Source organism: Orbicella faveolata, unplaced genomic scaffold (genome assembly GCF_042242905.1).
Source record: "Orbicella faveolata isolate gen_17 unplaced genomic scaffold, um_ofav_v1 contig_47, whole genome shotgun sequence".
Classification (NCBI taxonomy): Eukaryota; Metazoa; Cnidaria; class Anthozoa; order Scleractinia; family Merulinidae; genus Orbicella; species Orbicella faveolata.
The window spans coordinates 7,113,335-7,138,451 of record NW_028301577.1 but is presented as its reverse complement, the minus strand read 5'-3'; the positions used below and the strand labels follow the sequence as shown (position 1 = coordinate 7,138,451).

The 25,117-nt window shown below is 41.0% G+C and overlaps 3 protein-coding genes across 5 annotated transcripts in view; 2 read left to right on the top strand and 1 right to left on the bottom strand.

Annotated features, from left to right (window-relative positions):
* The window catches only part of LOC110051839 (carbonic anhydrase 2-like), a 13,476-nt gene extending 4,728 nt beyond the window's left edge, over window positions 1-8,748 (top strand). Inside the window, exons 1-8 of one of the 2 annotated variants that reach the window (XM_089279358.1) lie at window positions 952-1,089; window positions 1,224-1,300; window positions 2,498-2,536; window positions 2,997-3,310; window positions 3,663-3,755; window positions 5,869-5,932; window positions 6,551-6,711; window positions 7,410-8,748. In XM_089279358.1, the coding sequence (XP_089135484.1) occupies window positions 1,237-1,300; window positions 2,498-2,536; window positions 2,997-3,310; window positions 3,663-3,755; window positions 5,869-5,932; window positions 6,551-6,711; window positions 7,410-7,637 (963 nt within the window). In that variant the 5' untranslated portion in view covers window positions 952-1,089; window positions 1,224-1,236 and the 3' untranslated portion in view covers window positions 7,638-8,748. Of the gene's footprint in view, window positions 1-951; window positions 1,090-1,223; window positions 1,301-2,497; window positions 2,537-2,996; window positions 3,311-3,662; window positions 3,756-5,868; window positions 5,933-6,550; window positions 6,712-7,409 lie in introns of those variants that run through there. The other variant, XM_020757914.2, reaches the window with a different exon arrangement.
* LOC110051838 (uncharacterized) lies at window positions 8,544-25,117 on the bottom strand. 2 transcript variants are annotated; one of them, XM_089279355.1, is made up of 10 exons: window positions 24,870-25,117; window positions 24,691-24,768; window positions 23,672-23,768; window positions 21,639-21,706; window positions 15,487-15,556; window positions 14,910-14,981; window positions 13,948-14,061; window positions 12,702-12,788; window positions 11,722-11,856; window positions 8,544-11,245 (listed from the first exon to the last, which is right to left on the bottom strand). In XM_089279355.1, exons 1-10 carry the CDS (start codon window positions 24,908-24,910, stop codon window positions 10,058-10,060), a joined length of 1,950 nt encoding a protein of 649 aa, XP_089135481.1. In that variant the 5' UTR covers window positions 24,911-25,117; the 3' UTR covers window positions 8,544-10,057. The 2 variants fall into 2 exon arrangements, with proteins under 2 accessions (XP_089135481.1, XP_089135482.1); XM_089279356.1 differs by lacking the exon at window positions 13,948-14,061.
* LOC149096954 (uncharacterized) lies at window positions 18,569-20,010 on the top strand. The gene has a single exon (XM_089279363.1). The coding sequence runs from the start codon at window positions 19,222-19,224 to the stop codon at window positions 20,005-20,007; it is 786 nt and encodes a 261-aa protein (XP_089135489.1). The 5' UTR covers window positions 18,569-19,221; the 3' UTR covers window positions 20,008-20,010.

The window sequence follows — 25,117 nt, the reverse complement described above, 5'->3', positions numbered from 1 at the left end:
AGTGTTGATTTTGTTAGTTTTTGGCTAGTTTTGCCCTTTACAGAATGGAAGAATTTTTTACGTTATAATGGTATTGTATTCACAAATTTTCAACTCACAAAATTAAATCCTTTTAATTTCAAAATCTCAGCCTCGGGTTTATTCTTAAAATATTCTTAAAATTTCGCAAATTTCAGCCTCGATATTCTTTTAAAATACAAAAAGAGAAGAGTGTAAAGCTACTAAAAATGCTTTCGTTTCAGTGTTGAATAGATCGTTCTTCACTTGTCAAGCCACTGACAAAAGACGGGTCCTCTGGAAAATACAATTTTCTTTCAATTTCTCTCGGTTGGAGCTCACGTTTTCCAATCAAGCACTGCTTTGATATGTCACGATCTTTAGATAAATATTTATAAAACAAACACAACATTCTAAATTTTAATTTGAATTTTAAAAAGTAAGTTGACGTAAGTCAGGAGCCCATTGTAAGTTGACGCATTTCCTTGCAGCATATTCCTAATCTAAACTAGTCTAAATCGGCTTTTTGCGTTGCAAGTTTTGTTTCAAATGCCTTAGTTCCTGAACCGTTTTTCTGTCTTACCTTCTTTTCACGCAACAGGAGTCCTTTTATAGGTCTTGTAGACAGAAAGTGTTAGTTTAATAGAGTACGTCTCAGCTTTTTCCAGCTGAAGCAATCAGAACTGCATCATTAATTTAAACCTCAAACGAGGTTACGAAATGTTGAAGAACAACTGTTGCCACATCCCTCGAGATTCCGGCTCTATAAACAAATGTTCAAAATTAAACCTCTTACTACGCATCATAGGGGAAAGATAAAGTACAGCAAAAAAAAAAGCTACTTAGCCAAAAGTAAACATCACATTTATTGAATGATCTCTCGGGGGTATTATTTTTCGACAACTAGGTAATTGCGTGCCACTAAAAATACGATGACGTTTTTTCGACCGTTGCCTGTGCGCTGTTTGACGCGAGCAAGGCTTTAGTTGCGTCCGTTAAGAACCGCGATTTATCCAGCTTGAATCTTTTACCATTCTGCAGTTACAAGCGTTCAACTGATCTTGTAATCCTATCTTGGCGATTTTACGAGCGGTAAAATAACCATGGCTGTACAAACAGTTTTTGAACATTCGCGTGACAGCTGTCATTACATTTTGGCAACACTACCAGAAGTTATTTTAATTTCACTTTCATTTGGAAAACCTTTAACTCTTTGATGTTTTCAGGTAAAGAGTAACCATGGAGCGTTATATCTTGGTCGTCGTTCTCTGCTTCGCTTGGACACACCAGGCTTTCAGCGACGGTAAGTACAGTGCAAACGTTACGCTACATTCTCTCCCGTTCTTAGTTGATTCGACTGAAATATCTACTAAAAAATAGTTTAGAATGATACATCATCATCATCAAAACTGGATAAAAGTGAAGCAGATTGCGCATATTTTAACTTGATAAGTATTACCAGGTTCACAGCAATGAAATGTTTGCTGGGAATCCCGCTGTTGGAGTCGGCCCTCTTGCTCAAAAGCGGTTCCTATGGGCAACTTGACGTGTGGCACAGAGCGTTTTGGGATTATGAATTTTGTGATTCCTGGGGTTTTAGAATCTGATCGATCTGCAAAAATTATATTCCCGCCACAAAAACCCGCAAAATATTTACACTCATGCGAAGACGAAGATTACTGGTACGAGAAGGAAACCGCTAGTGCTAACTCTCATATAAACATTTAAGCCAACATGTACAGGAACCTCGATTTAACGAACCTCTATTTAACTGAACGAAGACCTCGGTATAATGAACGACATTCCTCGCTCCAGTAATAGTAAAATATATGGAAAAGCACCCCGATATAACGAAGCCTTGTTATAGCGAACATGTTTTCCAGTCCCTTGGCCCTTCGTTTTATCGAGGTTCCACTGTACTGACAATTAACGTCCAAGTATTCGATCTGCAAACGGTGCAACTGATATCGGGAAAAACGTGTTTTTCGAAAGCAGTGGTCACGTTATTTTACCTGTATTGCAGGCTGTATTTCACTGAATTACACGAGTCATCAACAGTAGCATGCAAATCCTACTACTTTCTCGTGGTTTCGATTTTTACTAAATATTATGCCTTTTTTATAACACTGTTTTCTTTGCGACCTCATGAGAGGATTGCTCCAGGGATGCGAAGTTTAAATAGCTGACATCATATTTCTGGTTTTGATGAACAAAATCAAAGACTGGTCTGTGGTCAGTTCTGTCAAGCAGAGGGCCCGTCTTGTCCCCAGACTCCCCTCAATCTGATTTCTCGCCGAGTAGCAGGGATTGTTCAACCTCTGGCCGGACCAAAGTTTTGTTTTGAGCATGCGCAGAGCTGTCGTTTCTTTTGTATCTCGTGTCTTGAATTTTGTTTTTCTAGTAACAGAGCTTTGTTACTTTCTTCGTAAAAATCCCTTTTAGGGGTACGTTTTGGTGTTCACAATTTTCTTTTTAATTGTTACTACTTTCTTTCTGTTAGGTCATGATAAATGGGACTATGTTCTAGGTGGCGAACATGGTAAGATGTTTTCGTATTAAATTATTGAAGGGTTAAGTTTTTAGATGTAGCAGTGATATTCTCGGTCAAGAGAAAATGCTCTTGTCTCGGTTTAACAAACTCGAACTGTAATAACAAACAAACAAACATCAGAATCTCGGCCATTTTGAAGGATGTTGACCACAGTAATACACACCCCCCTCCCACTCCTCCCGTCCAAAAATAAGCCCGCAAAATCTCGGACCCAAAAATCCTCCTGATAATAAGCCCTACCCTGTGTCTCTCCCCGTCCCCACCCATCCTGGAGCCGTAGAAATGTTCAGTCGTTCCAAGGTGTGACGTAATAAAGCGTTCGAACCGACTAGCCATGTGCAAACGTATACGTTGTTATCTCGGGTAACTATGGAAACATAGTTAACGCCAGTCTGATTGTTGGGCTCTGCGCCCACTCACTTACTGTCCCGGATTTTCCTCGTTACAGGCCCGTCGAAATGGGGAGGTGACTGCCAGACAGGAAAGAAACAAACACCGATCGACATAGAAAGCATAAAGACAACTTGGAAGAAAGACCTCGGTACTCCCACTCTCACGAACTACAACGAGATGCCCAACGTTAACTTTACCGCCAAGAATAATGGCCACACTCTTACTATCTCATTCCCTGAGGACGTCTACAATGTAAGCGGGATAGGCCTCACGGGTGTTTACACCACGGTTCAGTTTCACTTGCACTGGGGCTCAACAAACATGAAAGGGTCAGAACACTACCTGGACGGTAAACAATACGCTGCTGAGGTAAGTGACATTAAGGAAAACGGCTGGTGATCCCTTCGTTTAAAAGGAGCTCGGTTAGGGTATTTTGAGTTGTTTGTCATCTAGAAAATCAGCTTGAAATTGAAGGAAACCTGGAAATAGTAGTTAACTAAGATAGAAAAACACCAACGAGATAGTATTAGGGACCTTTAGATTTGACTACGAGTACGAGAACGATTATCGAATTTCAAACGAGTGACGTTTCCAGAGCCCTCGCTCTTCATGTTTGTTTTAGGTAGAGAGGGTAGCTCATGGGATGAGATGGGTATGTGACGTGATAATGTGAAGCCTGCAAACTAGTTTTGTTCTTTAATTTCTCTTTCTTCTTTTATAGTTGCACTTCGTCAGCTACAACACTAAGTACGCAAACCTTTCCATGGCAGTGACGCAGCCTGATGGGCTTGCTGTTCTGGGTGTGTTCATGATGGTATGTATTTTAAGCTCCTCGATTATAGTCGAACCTCCGGTTACGACCACCTCCTGTAAGCGACCACCTCTCCTCAGTGACCAGTTTTCCAAAATACAAAAAGTTTTCAAGTCAAATCACCATATTTGGAACCTTTTGTAAGCGACCGCAATAACTTTTAAAGCTAAAAGTTTGAAATTTTCTTTTGTTTTTAACCTCCCGTAAGCGACCACTTGACAGAAAATAGAGCGTAAATTGGATAAAGTAAAAAGACGCAAAGTTTTCAATGGCAAAAACCGGATTTTTTCTTGAAAGTGACTTTTTACATGAATAAAACATTTAAAAAATGGGTTAGTCTCTACAGTTATTATAGCTAGTTAGGCAAAATATTGACTCAATATGGTCTAAGCACTCGTAAGCGGCCACCTCCCGTAAGCGACCACCTGGGCTTTACATTTTGGGTGGTCGCTTACGGGAGGTTTGACTGTAGTTAAATCTCTCCACAACGGCCACGTTGGAGACAGAGGAAAGTGACCGCTGTAGATGGAAGGCCATTATGGGGAGGTAGGGGTGTGATATGGGTGCACAATTTTTTAATTTTTTTAAATGCTTTATAGTATCATATAAATACGTAACGCACACAGGGTTCCGATAAAAGTTTCGGGGCCTTTTACAAAGAAAAATGGTGTTTTGAATATGAAAAGATGACGAACTGGCTGAACTGGCAACAACAACAGCAGCAGCAACAACAACACCACAAATTTTATTTCCAAAACAGAAAAACTGTTAATTACAAAACAGATAATTGAAACAGAAAATTACGTAAATTCACACAGAAAAACTTTAAAGCTAATCAAACTCAATGGAATAAATAAATAAATAAATAATTTATTTATATGGAGAAGTTGGTTGGCGGTGAAACTTAAAAGGGGTGGGGGCAGTAAGAAGACAAAACAAGGAAAAAAAGGGAAACAACAGCAAATGAGTAAGCGGAATAAGTGGCCGTTGTCGAGGGACGGTTGAGACGCGCTTTAAGGGGCGTTGTCGTTGTGGAGAGGTGGCCGTTGAAGAGAGGTTTAAATAAGATTGAAAGTTGTGGACAGTCCACCCAGACAAAAAACAAGTGGCCATTGAAGAGGAGTGGCCGTTGAAAAAAGGTGGTCGTTAATGGAGGTTCGACTGTTTATCTATTTCTTTATTTATTTGATTGATTGATTGACTGATTGATGGACTAATGGATTGATTGATTGACTGACTAACTGATTGATTAATTGATTGATTGATTGATAGATTGACTGACTGACTGACTGACTGAGTGATTGATTGTTTGATTGATTGACTGATTAATTGATTGATTGACTGACTGAATGATTGATTGACTGATTGATTGATTGATAGATTGACTGACTGATTGATTGATTGTTTATTTGATTGATTGACTGATTGACTGACTGATTGTTTGATTGTTTGATCGTATGATTATTTGATTGATTGATTGACTGCCTGAATGATTGATTGAGTGATTGATTGAGTGATTGATTGAGTGATTGATTGATAGATTGACTGACTGATTGATTGATTGATTGTTTATTTGATTGATTGATTGATTGACTGATTGACTGACTGATTGTTTGATTGTTTGATGGTTTGATTATTTGATTGATTGATTGATTGATTGATTATTTAATTGATTAATTGATTGATTATTTGATTGATGGATTGACTGACTGAATGATGGATTGACTGATTGCTTGATTGATTGATTGATAGATTGACTGACTGATTGATTGATTGATTGTTTATTTGATTGATTGATTGATTGACTGACTGATTGTTTGATTGTTTGATCGTTTGATTATTTGATTGATTGATTGATTGATTGATTATTTGATTGATTGATTGATTGATTGATTGATTGACTGATTGATTGATTGACTGATTCATTGAGGGCCAGGAACGTTATGACATTCAAAACTTTCTGTTTCAACTACGAAACTGGAGAGCTTAGATCAACGTACAAGTCATGCCTAGCCCCTCCCGACCTGTAATGTAAATTCTTATCTATTCTGAAACCAACCATACTTCATGACAAATTAAAGGAAGATGAAAATCGTATTTTTAATTTTTGTTTTAGGTTGAAGGCGATAATAATACAAATTATAACTTTTTGAAATATGCCAAAGATGTCATTGGCAAGGGTACGTAATGCATTGTCTCTGTCTTCAACAATAGCATTTATTACTCATTAGTAAAAACTAAACGCAATATTTTTGAAAAAAATGTTTCAGCGTTGACTATTTGTCACTCAGTCTCAACTGTTACTTTTAATGCAGATTTTTTTGGTTGAACATGGAGAATATATTAGCCATCTCATAACACATCCAGCTTCACTTTTAGATATAGGATACATGCTTTACGGTACTGTATTCTATTGGAAATTATTAGATTCTGAGCTCAGGAATACTATCACCAGGGCGCCGCCCAACGCAGCTACTACGCATAGAAATCGAGAGCGAATAATCTGACTGTTTTCGTATAAATCTACCAGTCGTTCAAAACCTTCACTAAACAGTCCACTTCACAGACGCTTCGAAAACGCAAAAAAGCGGCCGCCCTTTTCTTAACAACCGCACACTGCTAGGCTACTTACTGTCTTGATGTCTACACTTTTTGTAAACCTCATGAAAATGATTCCAAGAGTCCAAGAGTCACGTCATATGTAATCTGTCATGATCGAATGCTAAGTCTTGAAGTAGCTTCATGGTTTCTTCCAGGAGTCAACCACTGATATTCTACATTTCTTACTGTTTACACAGACACTGATAAAGAGGGCATAGCCGCATTCAAGTTGAAAGGAATGTTACCGACCGACCTGTCCAAGTTCTTCCGTTACTCGGGTTCTCTGACCACCCCTGACTGCTTTGAAAGTGTGACCTGGACGGTTTTTAAAGATCCCGTCAAGATATCCGAGTATCAGGTGCGGTATCGTGTTCTTCGATTAAACTCCGGGCTCCGAAAACGCCGGCCCCGGTGTTTACGCGAGATACTTGGGCGGAAGGGATAGCGCAGTGCTTAGAGAGCTCGCGTCCCAAGAATGTGGCTCGGGTTCAATAGACCACGTTCGATATATCAATATTCTAACATGCCTCCGAGGAGGAGAGAGGAGCCTGGGAACGAGGTTAAACCCTGATGATCCGTATGATGGAATTTGACTTATCATGACTTATTGCTAAAAATTAGTCATCATTTAAAATCAGCTAGCTTTTCTGTGCACCTGAATGCTTTTCCTTTTTATCAGTTTCTTCGCGAATTCTCACGGGCAGGAATAAAGGAAAATAAACGAATTTAAAATTGATGGATTTTCAGGCCCCGTTTGTTGTCGTCGTAATTAGGATTGAGGAACAATTCAAAATGAAAAAGTTAATTGAGATATGAACCTCAGATTGTTGAAGACGAAATACAGAATTACTTAAGCATGGTCATTTGATTTTGTGCCGCTCTGATTGACAGCCGGCAATACGTCTGCGTTCGAAGGCTACGCTCTGATTGGCTGAGACACGTGTCTCGTAGTACACGCTGAAAATGTGCCGTGATTATCTTGCGTGTGATTGATGAACCTGTGAGGCTGTGACACCTTTTTCGATGCCTTACTACTGACTCGGTTCTTTTTTACAGATGGGCCTCTTGCGCAATCTCAATGACAGCAATGGCGTAAAAATGGTCGACAATTTCCGTCCACTGCTACCCGTCAACGACCGAACAGTCTACTCCAGTTTTAACATTTCTGGCCAAGGTGCGACCCCTCCGCCAAGCTCAGAAGGCCCTACAGCCGATGCGACTACTGTCAGCATGTCTGCTGCACTGTTCTTATTGATGTTGGTTGCTGCTCTTTTCATGCATTAAATTTCACGCTAGTCATATGAGCGCTGGAGAAATATTCACATCTCCAGCTGTTGCAATAGCTTGCTTGCCGTAGTTTGATCGACACCAGAGAACTTTGCTGGCGGGTTTTTGTGGACCTATAGGTCAAAGAAATCTTTGGTGTCCAATTTTGCCTGTGTACAGCCCCGCGCTCTCCTATCTTCGATTGTTTTTTGGAAGAGAGTGCGCGATTGTACACAGGCTATAGGTGTTGAACATGTTTTCATTAGAAAGTTTTCGTTGTAGCCTTGCTATAGCTTGAACAAAGAGAAGCCTCTATTCGCTACGTCATCAGAATGGAATTTTCGGGCATCTGATTCTAGTCTCAGACCTCTGTAGAGCAGGAGAAAAGAAGAGAGACTTTTGTTTATCCAGGCTAGATTTATTTCTTAATTAGTATCTGTTACCTTGACATACAAGGCCTTATTAAGAGTCATCAACACCTCAATTTTACTTGTACAATAATACAAATACAAACAGCGAGTAGAAAACATTGTTGGGGTATCACTGATTTATCATACATCTTTGTAACTGCGTCGCAACCTTTAAGGATTTAGAAATGAAAAGGTTAGAAAGTTCCCATAATAAGTTATGCACTGATCAGCGATCAGAAAACAAAGGAATTTGGTATAGCTTTGAAAGAAAAACCATTTTTCTAGATCAATATGTTGGTTTTAAGGGGATATAAAGTGCGATGGGGTTTTGAGGTTAAGTTTCTGCTCGACCGTTCCCAGTTGGAGCAAGTTTCACAAGGGAGGATTCGGGGATTTAGAAAAGGGGGACCGTAGTGATTGGGGTGACAACCTAGAGGTAATGAGGGTATTCAACAGCATTAAGGCTTAAATTTTCCCAAGGGTCTTAGCCAGAGCATTCTCATTTTACCTTAGGGTTTTTCTTTTTCTTAAACTTATGAACCGTGTTTCCTATATATTATTTGATAGCTTGATTTACACCACGCTTAATTTAGGACGCTTTTTTCAAGAAATTTGCACTTTTGCTAGTTGGTATCTTTATTGCGGAGTAGCTGCAAACTTGAGTAACTGAATTTGTAGCCTTATTACAACGTGAAATAAAGAAACAGTATTTTGCACAAGTATTACGTGAAGTGTTGTTCTTAGAACAGTCCTTCAGTGGGAGTGAGTCAGGACACGTACTCCTTTTTTGGGCTAAAAATTCAAGGACTTTTGAAGGACATTCCAGGACACAATACCAACTTTAAGGACTCCATACTATAAAAAATATCATTGGAATGTGACCCTCAACCTTCCAGATACGTTCAATTCTTTGTTAGTCCTTATCTCAATTTTCTTTAAGGACATTAGCGAACAGTTAAGGTGGACTTTCAAGACCTTGAATTTTGATTTTCAAACTCAATTTTCAAGGTCCGAGCGAGTTCGTCTTGTTTATTTCTCTCATGCCTTCGTTTCCTCTCAATAAACCTACCAGAACTAGCAGAATACAAGCGCCTGCAGACAGCCTGAGAGCCAATCAGTTATTTAAAAGCACTGCAATAAACCAATCGCAACTCGCAAATTACACAAAGGGCCCAAGCGCGGGAAAACGCGGGTGGGCCAGCAGCCTGACGGCCAACAACACTAAAATAAACCAATTAGAACTCCCAAAATAGATAACCGACGTCAAGCGCGGAAAAGCGCGCGTAAATCAACAAATTGTTGGCCAATCATTACTTAGTTTTAAAACACTGCAATAAACCGATCAGAACTCGCAAAATAGTTGCAAGCGCGGGAAACAGGCGTAAACCTAATGATGGTTGCTTTTGTTCCTGATTGGGTGCGAGGTACTCTTCGCTCTGTTTGGTCTGAAACCGTGCGCTTAAATGCAATGGTTGAACATGCTGCGCGGATTCTGTGTTGCTACCAAAAACGTTCTTCTTTAAAAAGGAAAGAGCTTTTTTACCGCCATGTTTGGGATAGAAAACAATTTTTCGAAACTCGTATTATCTAGGGAACCAATAAACGTCCCTTAACAACATATCCCTCTTTGTAGTAAAATTATAAATTACAAAAGAACAAGAATGGCGAAGAATGCGGGCATGCATTTTGCCATCAAATGAGATTTCACACTTCTCTTAGATGCAACATCCCTGCTGTAGTCCCTAGATTTTGTTTCTTTGTTTTTATGTACGTCTGTCTTACTTTCATAGCTCTTGACTTGCAAGGTAAACCTTTACAACAAGAAAGAGAAATCATCTTATAAGCACTTTACTTCAGTGATTTTAACATAGAATTTGTGTTGATTCATGATCGTCAGGCAGACAAAATTTATTCTGGCCAGACAAAGAATACATACATTTTTTATATTAGTTATGGAGTCTGTCTTCTTAGTGAAAACTTCTTTAAATTTAAAGATTCACCGCATTAAGTGTTGCAAGCTGCTACTGGTCAGCTTGCGATTGATTGACTTGTGTTCTGACCGGGTCCTTCCGCTAGGTTACCAAGCCCAGGGGGAGGCCTGGGTTTGGTAGAATGTTGTTTGAACCCTGGTGGGGGTCGATGACCATTGGTAGACTGTTCGCGCCCCACTTTATCAGCCTGGAAATTCTCAAAACCAGGGGGAGGCTTGCCAACCTTGCCCTTCTTACTCACACGTCCCTCCTCTCCAGAAGGATTTATTTCATGTGAACTATTTTGCGCTTGAGGGCGTCCATTTTCTTCACAGGAAGGCTTGCTACTTTCTAATGGCCCAGTCATTTCGGGCCGTTTGACAACTTCTCCGGACAAAGTAAAACTATTATTTACATTTCTTACACCGTCTCGGGATTCGTTTGCACTGCCAGCAGATGGCTTGCCTTTTCCGGACCTTCCTCGACCTCTCCTGGCAGATCTTGGCCTCTCTCCATAAGAATTCTGTGATGACTTGATATTATTGCTTCTACCCGTAACGCCTCCTTCATCCTTCCTAGGGCCCTTTCCTGTGTCCTTCTCTGCATCTTTTCCTGGACCCTTTTCTGGGTCCTTTCCTGGGCCCTTTCCTGGGTCCTTCCCTGGGTCCTTCTCTGGGTCTTTCCCTGAGCCCTTTCCTTGGTCCTTTCCTGGGCCCTTTCCTGGGTCCTTCCCTGAGCCCTTCCCCGGGTCTTTGCTTAAGTCCTTCCCTGTGGTGTCTACAACAGGGTATTTTTTCTCTGATTCCAGCTCTGTCCGATTACCATCTGGTTTAGTTTCCGCCCAAAGGGCGCAGTCACTCCCTTGCTTATCAGGTTCTTTAGCGGATTCTTTTCCTTTATCCTCCTTTTCAACACTCTCAGGTCTGTCACATGTTGTCGGGCGTTTCTTGTCAGTTCTTCTCTGCTCGTAATGTTTAAACTTCTCCCCACTGGATCGATGTCGAGTTTTGTCAACGGGGCGCCGAGGCCCCCGAGAGGTTCTCGAATATTTTGAAAACTCTTTCTTCTCGATCCTGTCTGGTTTGTCCTTCCGCATAACATTTTCTGCTTGACTAGCTTCCTTTTCTGCGTCTACTCGCTTAGGAACACTATTTGCCATGTTTTCCACTATGGGGTTCTTTGTTACTGTGTCCGTTTCGGGCCCTGTTGGGGGCTCGCTCTCTGGACTAGTTTCTTCTTGACGGACCTGCCAAACACGGAAATAATGTTAGACTAATACACTCAGTTGGGGGAGATAAAGTTTACTTTCACGGGTTATTTCGCTTATTTAACTTAAGGCTAAATTACAGAAAAGAACAGCCCATGTACCTTTCTGACAAATTTCAAGCGACGTTTAGATCAATGTAGCCTACGTGCAAGGAAATAGTTCGACTTCTGCACTTGTGCACAGCCGTGCACGTGCAAGAACACCCAGAAGCAATTTGGCCTTAACAAAACGCTCTGCTCAACCAGACACTCTTCTGCGTAATCTCCTGTTTTACCGAATGAAACAGCCTGGTGGAAAGAAGTGTAAGATCTTTACAATGCAATAATATATTGACAACAGTTTTTAGAAGCTTGAGCAAAGTTTAACCACAGTGAAACATGTACTGTAATTGGACAAGTGATAACACCAAGCTTCAAAAAGTGTATCAGATCGGTGTAGACCTTGCAAATACATACAGATGTTATGTCAATCAAAAATTTGTTTCTTTCTTGTTCCACGTCAATGACCCCGCCTTTGCGCTTCTGTTTCTCAAGCAATGAAGACATTTTCTTCTGCAGTTCCCGTATTTCTGCACTGGGTTCGTAAATCAACTGGAGGACAAACCAAATAGAAAAAGATGAGTTACAAGAGATTACTTCATTTAATACCAATAAAGTAGCCGTTCTATAGGCGAATCTTTGTTTACAATATTTACCTCATTAGCATAAGCGATCCTGTTTCTAACTATGTTATGGAGCTACAAAAACATTAGTTCTGAATATTGAAAGAGCACAGCACGATTAACGGTCCCATGAAGTTTGAGCCTGATGTATTGAATACTTTTTGTGCGCCGCAGGATTAAAAAACTCAAAATTTTAATGAGAATGTATGAACTCATTAGCGCTTTTGCCACTAAAAAGTTTGCAGCTTTTGAAGCTAATTCCTTCTCGAATATAACCCCCAAAGAGACAAAAATGTCACCAATTACTTAAGTTTCACGAGATCTTCAAAATATGTGTGAAGTCAATTTGTATCTTGCATTTTTCTACGCAAGGTCGTGTGTTGATGAGGAAAAATGTAAACAATGAGGTTAGCAAAGATTCTCCTACAGCAATTTTGGCTCTCGTAAAACTGAAAGCAACAAAATCACCTCTGACCGATCAGAACAAATAAATATATTGTAATAATTGACCAATCACAACTCAGGGAAAAAACGTGCAAATCAGTTTTCCAATATAACAAACTCTCTGTGAGGAACACTTGCACGATTTAAACGTAACATTTCTGTTGAGAGTTTGGTGGTACATGAAGGCTTTATCTCAAATTGATGATATTCTTTATTCTCATCACCTGGCTTCTCACAATATATTGATACTGTGAGGAGAAATTTGATTTTGATAAATCTTGGAAATTAAATATGATCATGATTATAAATTGCCAATAACTTTGAACAAACCTCTTCATCATTCTCTGCACTAGAAGCAACAGTTTTGAGTTCTGCAAGGTCGTACGTGATTGGTAGTCGACACATAGGGCATTCTACCTGTGGATTCAATTTTGCATGGATTTTCACCATTGTCAAACAGCTTCCAATTAAAAAGTGAGAAGTCTGGAAACACCTCAAGTACACAACAATCAACTGTCTTTCCAGTCATAACAAAAAAAGAAAAAACACTGTATCTCCAATCATAAAGTAGGCAAAGCAAATGAAATTACATGTGATTATAAGTAACCATCACAGTTTTTACGGCCAAAGCAATTTGTATATACATCATATATCAAATCAAAAGACATCTTACATATTGTATGTATAATTATTAAATTAAAAGCAGTAACATAAACCAAAATGGAACAGGATTGAGATGGATTTCAAACAACAAACTGTCCACATGTTCTCAAAATGCATGATCTTCGATGCTTTTTATTCTAATGATTTTATAGACTTTTTAAAAAATTACATTTAGTATTCTCTTTACTTTCTGAAGAAAAACAAAACGTCTGGTCAGTACACCTGCAAACCACTCAGCATCAATGTTAACAATTTGTTGTATTCCTTGAACAAATTCAGTTACAAAAACCCCCACTGATGGCAACAGCTTTTCATGCTTATAGAATGTTGATACAGTAAAACCTGTATTAAACAGACACCCTCACTAGAGTCCGTATAATTGAAGTGTCCACAGGTTGGTTTTAGAATTTAAAATATGGGGAAGAAAGTTTTGACAGTACTGTGATTAGTAGCCACTTAAAACAAGTTGTCAGCTTTAATATGGAATCTGCTTAGTTAACCATGTAACGGCCTGGCCGGGGACATTGTGCTGTGTTCTTGGGCAACAGGCTTTACTCTCGCAGTGCCGTTTTCCATCAGTGTGTACAGATTGGTACTGGCCAATTTAACACTGGGGTTTACCCTGCAATGGACTAGCATTCCATCCAGGGGGAGTAGAAATACTCCTAGTCGTTTCATGTGACTGAAACTGGATGTAAGTGCCAGCCTGATGGGCCACTTGGCTCGTATACAGACTCATATACAGGTTTACTGTGCCATGTACTCAAAGTATCGTAAAAACACCTGTAGACCCAATATTGGTGTCCTCTAAATGACCATTAATTTGATTACCAGAGGGACCTTTGTAAAGAGATTGACTAGGATACACTGTTGTATTACAAACGCCTTCCCTGGGCCATCCCAGACTATATACCTTTGTGTCATCTTCAGTTTTCTTTTCTTGTTGAAGTGAAAATTCTACGTATCTTGCTAAACAGCGACAGTGAAAGTAATGATAACATTCTGTCTTTGTAAATTCATGATCATCCTACAGTGAGAGATTTAGGACAAGTTAAAATACTTCATCCTGTTAACAATTGTACAGGTCTGGATTCAGAAATCAAAATGCCTGATGCACAGATATCAACATCAGAAAGCACAAAGCAGACCTATGAAGTCACCACCATTGTTTCATGACATGGACAATGCAAATAAATTTCCCTCATGAGGGAAAGTTAACTTTGCACACACTATTAGCATGCATCATTGAATTTCAAAAAACAGTACTAGGAAAGTACGCACGCTGATTGATTAAAAATCGTGTTTCTGTAACTCGAAGGAAACACAGAACTAGCACAAGCTGTTGATGTAATGATGGCACGAGCAAAGAGAATTTACATTTTGATAATCAAAGTTAGCAAGTTGTTTTCCTTTTTTTCCTCATGATGTTTTCTAAAAGAAATAGAAACATGTTCTCCATGTTTCCATTGAGTTATAGAAACACTCATGAAAGTTTGGGAGAACTCGAAAAAGCTGTGGAAACACTCGCCTGCGGCTCGTGTTGCCATAGCATTGCTTGTTCTCCCAAACTTCCACTTGTGTTTCTATAACTCAATAGAGACATGGTACATGTTTTCTATTTCTTAAATGATGCAGGCTTACATACATAGTGCAGGACAGACCGCTTTGCAAGCAACATTTACAATAGTTACAACATTTTTTAAGCACATAATAGTAATAAAAATCAACAATTGGTTGGTCTGGAATACAGGACACAATATTTAGGTCTACCAAGATTACTAATACATTTACTTGACCTCTATTCCCTACTCCCCTCCCCCCCTCCCCCCCCCCCCCCAAAAAAAAAAAAAACAAATCCTCAAGTTACATACTAACCTGAAAGTGACAAAGGCAGATGGCACAAGCACAGCTGGGTGTGTTGTTGTCTGTTAGACTTTCCTTGGCATACTAAAAGACAAATAATAAAATTATTGTGTAAAAGTTCATTCAGACAACTACTGTTAGCCCATTCCAAACACCACCCACGCATGCACCAAACCTAACTGATGAGTTAGGAAGTGACACTTGAAACAGTTTGGTTCTGCAATTTTAATTAGGTACAGCAAAAATCTTTCTATTAAATACAAATGTCTCGCAACTGAATTTGCTATCCCTAAATAGTGCTTATACAATGAAAAACTAGCAACAGCTTTTCGATTTGGACAGAATTCTTGAATTCACAAAGCAGATTTTTTCACAGAAAATTTTTTACCACAGGTTTCCTCGATTTGATACAAGTACGCTGTCTGAATCAGCCTTCGCTCCAAAGTCAAACTCATTGAATTAGGTCCGTCGTATGAGTGGAGCCACATTTGGACTGGGCCATTACATGCTATTTATACACTGTACAATGTTTTTGAACAATATTTACCACTACAACCCATAAGTAATTATTTCCCTTCGTTAAATTTACCTCAATAAGTTCATACAGCATAGGCCTCCCTAGGCAACCCTCTGCAAGTTCTCTAAGGTTTTCCAAAATGCTGCAAAAAAATGGCCACATAAACATGTGAAAGAGAGTATGCGTAGAATGAACACTTTCAGTTTCAAGTTTGAATTAATTTATGTTATTTTTCATTCTAAAAACTACATTAAAAAAATGTCATTTCTTTCCTTTGGTGATTTTCTTAATTCTCATTACCTATATACTTGGAAATGTATTTATATCACAAGGAGAAATAAGGTGTTGATCATTCTTGGGATCTGTAGTGGAGTGGCAGTTAAATGTTTAAATGCAGTTAAATGCAATTTAACGGAGTTAACAACAAAGAGCGCCAGTGTTGTCTGGAGTCAGCGGCGTTTCATACATGGGCATGCGCCAGATCCCATGTGCTCTTTGACTGAAGTGTGTTTAGCGTTGCAGGCGCTAGCGTGTTATTTGCGTGGCAGTTCATGGGACCTCATCTTCAAGGCTTCCTCCCGGAGTAGCGTGTGCATTATTTGTTCTTCGTTCGTCGTTTTTCGAACCTTGCCGTTGTTTCTTTCGTTTGGTATGGCACATCGTCGTGCAACAAACAACAGTGTGGCCGCCATGTTGGATTCAAGTCAGCCTTCTTCTTCAGCCGATTCTCCCTCTTCGGTCGTACGTCCTCCCATTTCTTCGACTCCGGTGTCCACTCCGCCCTCCTTCGTCCTCTCTCAACAGGACCTCAGTCAAGCGTTTTCACAAGCCTTGGGGGATACGTTACCTCGCATTTTGGCGGCTTTGCAAAGTCACTCATCGAGTTCTTCGACAGCGGGAAACGCGGCGTCGGGCACGACGTCATCCGGTTCTGTTGTCATTAACCAACCACTGCCTTCTTCTGCAGGCCAGTCCTCAGGTAATTTGGTCGTTCCTCCCTTTATTTCAACATACTGCACGTTAGGCAATTCTTCTTTATCTTCGCCATCGTTGTTTGGTTCTCGTGGTGCTGCGAATGGATTGCCATCTTCCAACCAGTCTTTCACGCCATTGGTCTCCTTTGGTTCTAATTCCTCCATCGCCTCTACCTCAACATCCCTGAATAGGCCGTTTGTTGTTGGCCCCGGTTATTCCCCTATCCCGGAGAAGCTGGTGACAAAAATTAGGTCTGGCCAATTTGTGGATCTTGCTGACTTGCTAGCAGAGAACTTGAAAGCCCAGGAGACAGAGCCCCAAACGTACCTTGATGGCAAACTTCTCGTGAGTTCTTCCAAGAAAAGGGTGCAAGAGATCACTGATATCGTGACATGGGTTGAAGCTTTCACTGTGTACTCGTGGATCTTCTGCTGTGCTCATTCTTCCAGATGGCAGGACATGACACAATACAAGCTGCTAATTCTCAAGACGTCGCGCCAGTTCCCTGGGAAGGCTTGGCTCCATTACGATGTTGCATTCCGCAAGGACGCAGCTGCTGCAGGTTTGGTGGACTGGTCTCACATGAACCATGATTTGTACAACTTCCATACTCTTTCGTCACCTCTTCCCCAGTCAAGCCAGCAGCCAACCACTTCGTCTTCAGCTTCAATTTCGATAGCCGGTTCATCCACCTTTTGCCGATCTTGGAATGATGGCACCTGTCGCTGGACCTTTGGTCAATGCCGGTACCTCCATCGCTGTGAGAAATGTGAAGGTGATCATCCACGTGTCAACTGTCCATTTCGGGCCTCAACCTCTTCCTACCGGCGCTCCCAGTCAACTCCCCCATCCCAAAGCAAACGTCTGCGGCGTTGAAGTGGGATCCAAACCATATGTAAATAGCGTACATTCATCTTGTTCAGTTTCCTTTTCAAATTTTTTGATTCCTGTTCCTGTTAATGTTGTTGTTCCTGCACCACAAGATGCTTTTGGTAATGACATGCCCTCCGAAGTGGCACACCATGCTTTGCCCTCGTGTTCTTTGTCCATTTTGAGCGCCCCGCAGCAAGACCTGGTCCCCCCATCCAGAGTAACCCCCATAGATGCGGAGGAACTTCGGCATGAACTGTGTTCTTACCCCGACCAAACGCAAGTGGAGTACGTGATTTCAGGTCTCACAAATGGTTTTCAGCTGGGTTTTGACCCTCGGGCGGTATCTTTAAAATCGGAGAATAAAAACATGCCTTCAGCATCCCTTCAGCCTTCAGTCATCGACCAGTATCTCCGCACGGAACTCGACAAAGGCCGTGTAGCTGGCCCCTTTGCTATAGCCCCTATCCCAAACCTCCATGTGAGTCGCTTTGGAATTATCCCGAAGAAGTACCAGCCTGGAAAATGGCGGCTTATCTTGGATCTGTCTAGTCCTTTAGGCCATAGTGTCAATGATGGCATTCCAAAAGAACCCTTTTCAGTGCAGTACATGAAGGTTGATGATATCATCGATGGGATCATGCTTCACGGCAGAGGAACACTGTTGGCAAAGTTCGATGTGGAAAGTGCTTACCGTAATGTCCCTGTCCATTCTGATGATCGTTACCTACTTGGTATGAAGTGGCGTGGGAAATATTTTATTGATATGGCGCTTCCATTTGGACTACGCTCTGCTCCTTTCATCTTCTCGTCCATTGCAGATATGCTCGAGTGGATCCTCAAACACAATTATAATGTGAATTTTCTTTTACACTACCTGGATGACTTCCATACATTGGGCCCTCCTAACTCACCTGTTTGCCAGAACAATATTGATACTTGTGTAAAGCTATTTAAAAAGTGGGGTATTCCTCTTCACCCGAACAAATTGGAGGGGCCATCCACTTGTTTAACTGTGCTCGGTATTGAGCTCGATTCTCTCTCACTTCAGGCCCGTCTGCCGCAGGATAAGTTTGATCGTATTGCTGCACTTCTGGAAGCCTGGTCCCTCAAACAACATTGCACACGGAAGGAGCTGGAATCTCTCATTGGCAATCTCCAACACGCATGTAAAGTAGTTCCTCAGGGGCGTACCTTCTTGAGACGCATGATCAATTTATTGTCAGCCTTTCGACGTGATAGCCACCCAATTAGGATCAATCAAGACTTTCGCTTAGACCTCCGTTGGTGGCGAGAATTTTTTCATTCTTGGGGTGGTCTCAGTTTCCTGCTTTCCCCACAGTGGGCGACCTTGCCTGAATTTTACGTTTCCTCAGATGCTGCTGGTGCTCGGGGTTATGGTGCAATTTGTGATCATGAATGGTTTGTGGGTGAATGGTCAGCTGTTCAGCATCCCTTGGCAATTGCCTACAAAGAGTTGTTTCCGGTGGTTATTGCAGCTTCCCTATGGGGCCACCGATGGGCTTCTAAACGAGTTGAGTTCTGCTCCGACAACATGGCAGTCGTTAGTGTTTTGCGTTCGGGCACCACGAAGGATCCGAACATGATGGTTCTTCTCCGTCACTTGTCACTTGTGGCAGCCCGACATTCCTTTGCCTTTACTGCCTCTCATACGCCGGGTAAAGACAACTCGATTGCTGATGCCTTATCTCGTTTTGATTTTCAGCGTTTCCATCATCTTGCTCCTCATGCAGCTCCTGGGGCGACTCCAATTCCGTTAACGCTGCTGGCTCAGCTGCCCGTAATTTGACAGATAAATGCCAGTTCTATTTGACCAATGGCCTCGCACCTTCTACTCGCCAAGTTTATGCTTCAGCTCAACGTCAGTTCTTAGATTTTTGTAGTCAGGATACTCCCTTCGAGCCAAGTCAGCCTCTTTTACCAGCCAGTGAACAAACTCTGATGCGCTTCTGTACCCATTTAGCAGATCGTCTTCACCATTCTTCCATTAAAGTATATTTGTCTGCAGTCCGTTCTTTACACATTGACTATGGCTTCCCAGACCCAATTGTGAACCGTCTTCAACTTCAGCGTCTCTTACGAGGGATCAAACGTCATCAGGGCCCAAATCTCCCTCAGCGCCAACCAGTGACAGCCGACCTTATGTCTGTTTTGCACAAGTCTTTAGATTTTATCAACCCTGACAGTGTCATGCTATGGGCAGCCTGCTGTCTTGGCTTCTTTGGGTTTCTTAGAGCTGGTGAATTTACATCAAATGGTACCTTTGATCCATCTGTTCATTTGACCGCGGCAGATCTTCAAGTAGATTCCTCCACCAATCCCCAAAGCTTTCGAGTGTTAATCAAGTGTGCAAAGACTGATCCTTTCAGGCAGGGTTGTTTCATCTATCTTGGCCGTGGTTCCCTTCCTCTCTGTCCTGTGACTGCATTAACAAACTACCTTCATCTTCGTGGGCCAGGCACCGGACCTCTCTTTATTCACCAAGATGGCTCTCCTCTTTCTAGATCTCGGCTTTCCTCGTTTCTTCAAACCACTCTACAGGCAGCAGGTATTCCTGGAAAGTTCTCGGGTCATAGTTTTAGAATTGGAGCCGCTACAACTGCTGCCCAGAGAGGTGTTCCTGATCATCTCATTAAGACAATGGGTCGCTGGTCGAGTGATGCTTACTTGTTATATGTGCGCACACCTGTGGAAACCATCCTTTCAGTAGCTGAACGACTTGCCTAACAGGTATGGTTTTTGTCACTAATTTGCCAGTTACTGGGTGCCTACGGATTTGGGCATTTTTCTCGGGGCTCTGGCCTCCCCATCCATGAGCCCCTCTCTTCTCCGAGCTGGCTAGCGCGCTGCTCGGAGGTCCTCCGGCTTGGCGTGGGGGCTCATGGCTGGCTTGCCAGGATTTGCCAGCCATGGGAGCAGTCTCCATCTAGGAGCTGGCTGCCAATAGTGGAAGCTCCTGGATATCACAGGCACCCAGCCTCCATTTTGCGATGCAGTTGTTAAATGCAGTTAAATGCAATTTAACGGAGTTAACAACAAAGAGCGCCAGTGTTGTCTGGAGTCAGCGGCGTTTCATACATGGGCATGCGCCAGATCCCATGTGCTCTTTGACTGAAGTGTGTTTAGCGTTGCAGGCGCTAGCGTGTTATTTGCGTGGCAGTTCATGGGACCTCATCTTCAAGGCTTCCTCCCTCCCCCCCATTTCCCTCCCTCTTTTCCACTGTTCACACAGTGTGACGGGTGCCTGCTCTCCCTTCTGCGTGGGGGCTCATGGCTGGCTTGCCAGGATTTGCCAGCCATGGGAGCAGTCTCCATCTAGGAGCTGGCTGCCAATAGTGGAAGCTCCTGGATATCACAGGCACCCAGCCTCCATTTTGCGATGCAGTTGTTAACTGTAAATTTGACCCCAGCAAGTAGACCTATTCTCCCACAGGAGAGCTAGGACTATGATGATGAGTGAACCAGCTTCAAGCTTGTGATCCTGAGTGACATGTTTCCTGTCTCACAATGTCTCTCACAGTTTGGATGGTGTGGTGGCCTATTGGTTAGCATCCTAGGCTCTGGATTGAGTGGTCTAGGAACTTCAGGCTTCTAGCCAGGGTCATTCTGTTGCTTTTTTGGCAGGAAAGACACGTTATTCTCACAGTGCCTCTCTCCACCCAGGGCTGGGTTGTTTGAAAGCCAGTTAATGCTAACCCATGATTACAAGTTCATTTAACCAAAGCACTGATTTTCCTTGTCCACAAATGTTTTTCACCACTTACGTTTTGTGTAGTTTGAGATTATTCAAACTCAAAACTGTAGGACAAACAATATAAACACAAACTCTCAACGAAAAAATACAAAACTTTATGATAATTCTCGCTAATTTTGGGTTAGCTTAATTGCGCTTTGAACAACCCCACCCAGGAGTATAAATGAGTACTTGAAAATTGTTGGCCAAGGTAACCTGACAGAATGTCACGTGGTAACTTGTGATGGACTAGCATTCAGATTCCATCCAGGGGAAGTAGTGATATTCATGCAACAGAAACTGGACTTAAGTGTTGAGAGCTATAAGGCAGTTGAGCATACTTTTCATTTATGTCTCTCTCCACACAGCTGTACAGTTCTTTTTAATGTTACAGTAGCTCTTAGACTGGTAATCTGGTGGCATACACACACACTAATTTCCTTAATTCTATGCACTTGACTGTTTCACAATGCACTGATATTGTAAAGTGGCATTGTAAAGACATCAAATCAATTTTTTAGACCTATAAGACTGTTATTTTGTGCTATCAAAATAACCTGTCATTTGATGCAACTACACTATTCTTACAAGGAAAGATCAAAAACTACATCAAATTTGACCCTACCTTTCAATATGGGCTTCAGATAATCCCCTTGGAGTCTTGATATGAATGGATGGTAGCTCCGATGGATACTGGAAATGAAATATAGAACACCAGCACAAACATAAATTTAATATAACAATAACTATTGTTGTTAGTATGTAATATATGAACTCATGTTACAAATGCTCATCTTGCAGAGGTTTACAATAAAAGGTAGACTGATAGTCACAAAAAAGACATTTCATTTCTGAACAGATGGGTAAATTACTTGTTAGTAATTTTGTGTTACAAGTAGATTCTGAAAAAAGGCAAAAAATATTAATTAACACAATCTGTTGTATGAATGTATCTTTTTTTAAAAGTCACTCACTTTTGATATTATCAATATGTTATAACAGATAACCACATTTTGCCATTTCACGTAACGGATTATTTACTAGATTGTCTCCCATTTTCATGAGTAAACACAGAGTCTGATTCTGGAAGTTAGAGATTAAATAATAAAAATCATGACCAAGCCAAAGATGTCCCCTTCCAGCGGTCAAACCCATTCAGCAGGAGTGTATCTAATTGTCAAGGGTCGAGAGTCGAGGGTAAAATGTCGAGAGTCAAGGGTACCATGTCGAGGGTTGAGGGTAACTTTAAAAAAAAGTGGAAAAAAATAAAAATAGAAAAAAAGATATAGTATACATGAAATAAATTACTGAAGAAATCAAGACAGACTTTTCTTTCGCCAGCTTTTCTTTTCTTCGGTAAAGCATTGCGTGACACAGCCAAATGACTTCTCGCTTCTTATAGTCTTGGGATTTTGGGAGGTGATAGCAACAGCGCTGTCTGTACTGTCATGCTAACGTAAACTCTTATCAGAGGAAACATGCACGCTACCTTTCATTTCTCGATATTCATGCTTATTATCTCCATTTAGGACTTTAGAACATTATTATAAACCATTAACTATCTTTGTTTTCATTGTTTCCATGCCTTGTTCTAATACTCACCAAGCAAACAAAATTAACGTAAACACAGTGGATTGAAACAGGGTTATGTGATGTACTAAGGAATAGGGGATAGCATGTCTGTTATCTTATCTTATCTTAGCCTTCAATGCCTTGCTGTTTGTTCATCGACTGCCCAAGATAACATTGGATACATTCAAACAATTCTCTCTAGTTTATTTGGTATTTATTGGAAGCTGTGCAATACTAGACCACCAGCTCCAAAGCAGGATGTAACCATAGTCATTTGAGCATACAAGTATGGTAAATAGAGTTAATGTAGTTCATTTCTACAACCAAAATGTCACGTGACAAGTGGATAAAACAGACATTGTTACCGATGTCACCCAAGTTTCAGTTTAAGATTATTGTACACGACCACCAATTTTGTTCAGATTGCCTCATTTTTATGCTCGCCAAACAAAGAAAGTAACTGTTAAGCCAGTGGACTGACTTTGGGTTGGGCAGTGTGATCTTCTATAGACTTTTTCCTGTTTTCGTGGCTTAAACTGTGCAGATATGATAAATGATAAAAAAGTTTATCAACTTCACTTTAGGCATCACATTCCTGGAGAAGCATCTGAAGACTCCCTTTGTAGCACAGGTCACTAATTGCTTTATTCACAGTACACGCTACCACTTCAACATATCAGGCTCATTAACATTCTGCTGTTTTGTTTCGAGTTATCTGTTTAAGAATGAGGTCCAAGTCAAGAAAGGAATTCTGTCTTGATTTCTTCAGTAATTTATTTCATATATACAATTTTTTTATTTTTCACTTTATTTTTATATATTTTCTAAGTGAACCTCGAACCTCGACATGTTACCCTTGACTCTCAACATTTTACCCTCGACTCTCGACCCTCAACAATTAGACACAGTCATTCAGCAATCAGCCATTGACATTTGCCTATACACTTAGCACGACAGTCTATGACTTATTATTTTCCTTTTAACAACGATCATGTTTCAACCATTAAAGCAGGTATAACTCAACCTATAAACAACTCAGGCTGGGTGATCTCACAAAACTGAATTCATGTGAAGTATGGTCATTACCTTTTCAGGAAGGTAAATAACTAATGTCAGACACACAAAACGTTTGTCCTCTTCCTCTCCTGTGCTTGGATGAAGAAGAACACTAACAGCCATGGGTCTGAAAGACAAGGCTGGTTACAAACTGCATTGCCACAATACTGTTACAACAATGAGAAACTTTTTTGTTTATCAACTGACAGTTAAAAATCTTAATGGGAAAAGATTAACTTTATTACTCTCCACTCAGGTGCATGAGTGAGCGCAGCTGTAGATGTAAATTGTTACGGTCATAACAACACTGTTAGCGAGGGGAGGGGGGGCAGTAAATCAAAAAACGTTACTCTTGGTCACCTTGCAATAAGTAAACCGATGTTAGACACCCCTGGGGGTAACTCCCATATAAAATGGGCGGGGGTGTTTGTCAGAAATTTTGAAAAGAATCCCTCAGAGGTACCAAGATCCTGCAGTTGTAGGTATGGCTCCAAATTTTTTTCTCCCCAAAGAGATACCAATTTTTGCATTACACATTATCTCCTGTCATATTTTTTCGGCTCAATACCCTAAAAGTTACCGCAAAAGCTCCAGCTGTGGTCCTTTTCAGGTTCAGTACCCTTGCAGATACCAGAACTGGTATTTTTTTTAACCCCTAAAAGGTAAGACGAGTACCCCATTCTTTTTATATGGGAGTTCCTCCCCCCCCCCCCCCCCGTGGGCATCAGCCTGGAAAGTTAATGTTCACTTCACTAGCATAATTCTCTCCATATTGTGGCTTTACTACCCCATATATAGGTCGTGAAAGGGAGCCTTCAAGAAAACGAAAGAAAATATTCTGGGGACGTCAATAATTTAAACGCTGCCAAATTACGTAAACATGATAATTATGTTTCTCTAAGCTGAAGTCGAGCCTTGTTTGCATTTTTTATTTTTTTTTCTTGGACACACAGCCTTTATTGAAACCAGTTCTTTTACAAATAAATAGCGATGTTAGCTGCTGTGGGTAAAATTGATTGACTGAGCTATCTTAACGTTTTTCCGCCTACCTTTCCCGCGGGCCTTCGAGCGTCAACTCGTGAATGTAAATAGCTTCCAGTAACTCAATCTCCTCTTCAAGAGAATAACTAAACGTTTTCAAAAAAGATTTTAAGTTAACATGTATCACATCTGCTGCGATAAAAAGGACGTCACGGAAGCTTGTTCGAAAGCAAATTGCCTAAACTACCTTCCATCTCCATGATCCATGGCCGCAGAGCTGAGCGCCATATTGCATCATCAGTGGTAATGTTTGCTGGCTCAGATTTTTTTACAGGGGAGACTGAGGATACATTGTGCATATTAGCCGGCGAGAGCTTGGTACGAGGAAAAGGTGGCTCTGTGGACACATGATTTGTATAAATCATGGAAAATACATTCAAAATGTCCACAGTCTGTAAACATATTGACTCCTGGTAGTATATAAGTAAACGTATG

Bases quoted from the DNA above. Each gene is read 5' to 3' on its own strand.
- LOC149096954 (XM_089279363.1), top strand. From the start codon at position 19,222: ATGCGCTTCTGTACCCATTTAGCAGATCGTCTTCACCATTCTTCCATT.
- LOC110051838 (XM_089279355.1), bottom strand. From the start codon at position 24,910: ATGGCGCTCAGCTCTGCGGCCATGGATCATGGAGATGGAAG. The intron at 14,982-15,486 runs GTAAATTTAACG...TTTGTCTTTTAG, and splicing joins TGCTGTATGAACTTATTGAG to TATGCCAAGGAAAGTCTAAC. The intron at 14,062-14,909 runs GTTAGTATGTAA...CTCTCACTGTAG, and splicing joins TCTGCCTTTGTCACTTTCAG to GATGATCATGAATTTACAAA.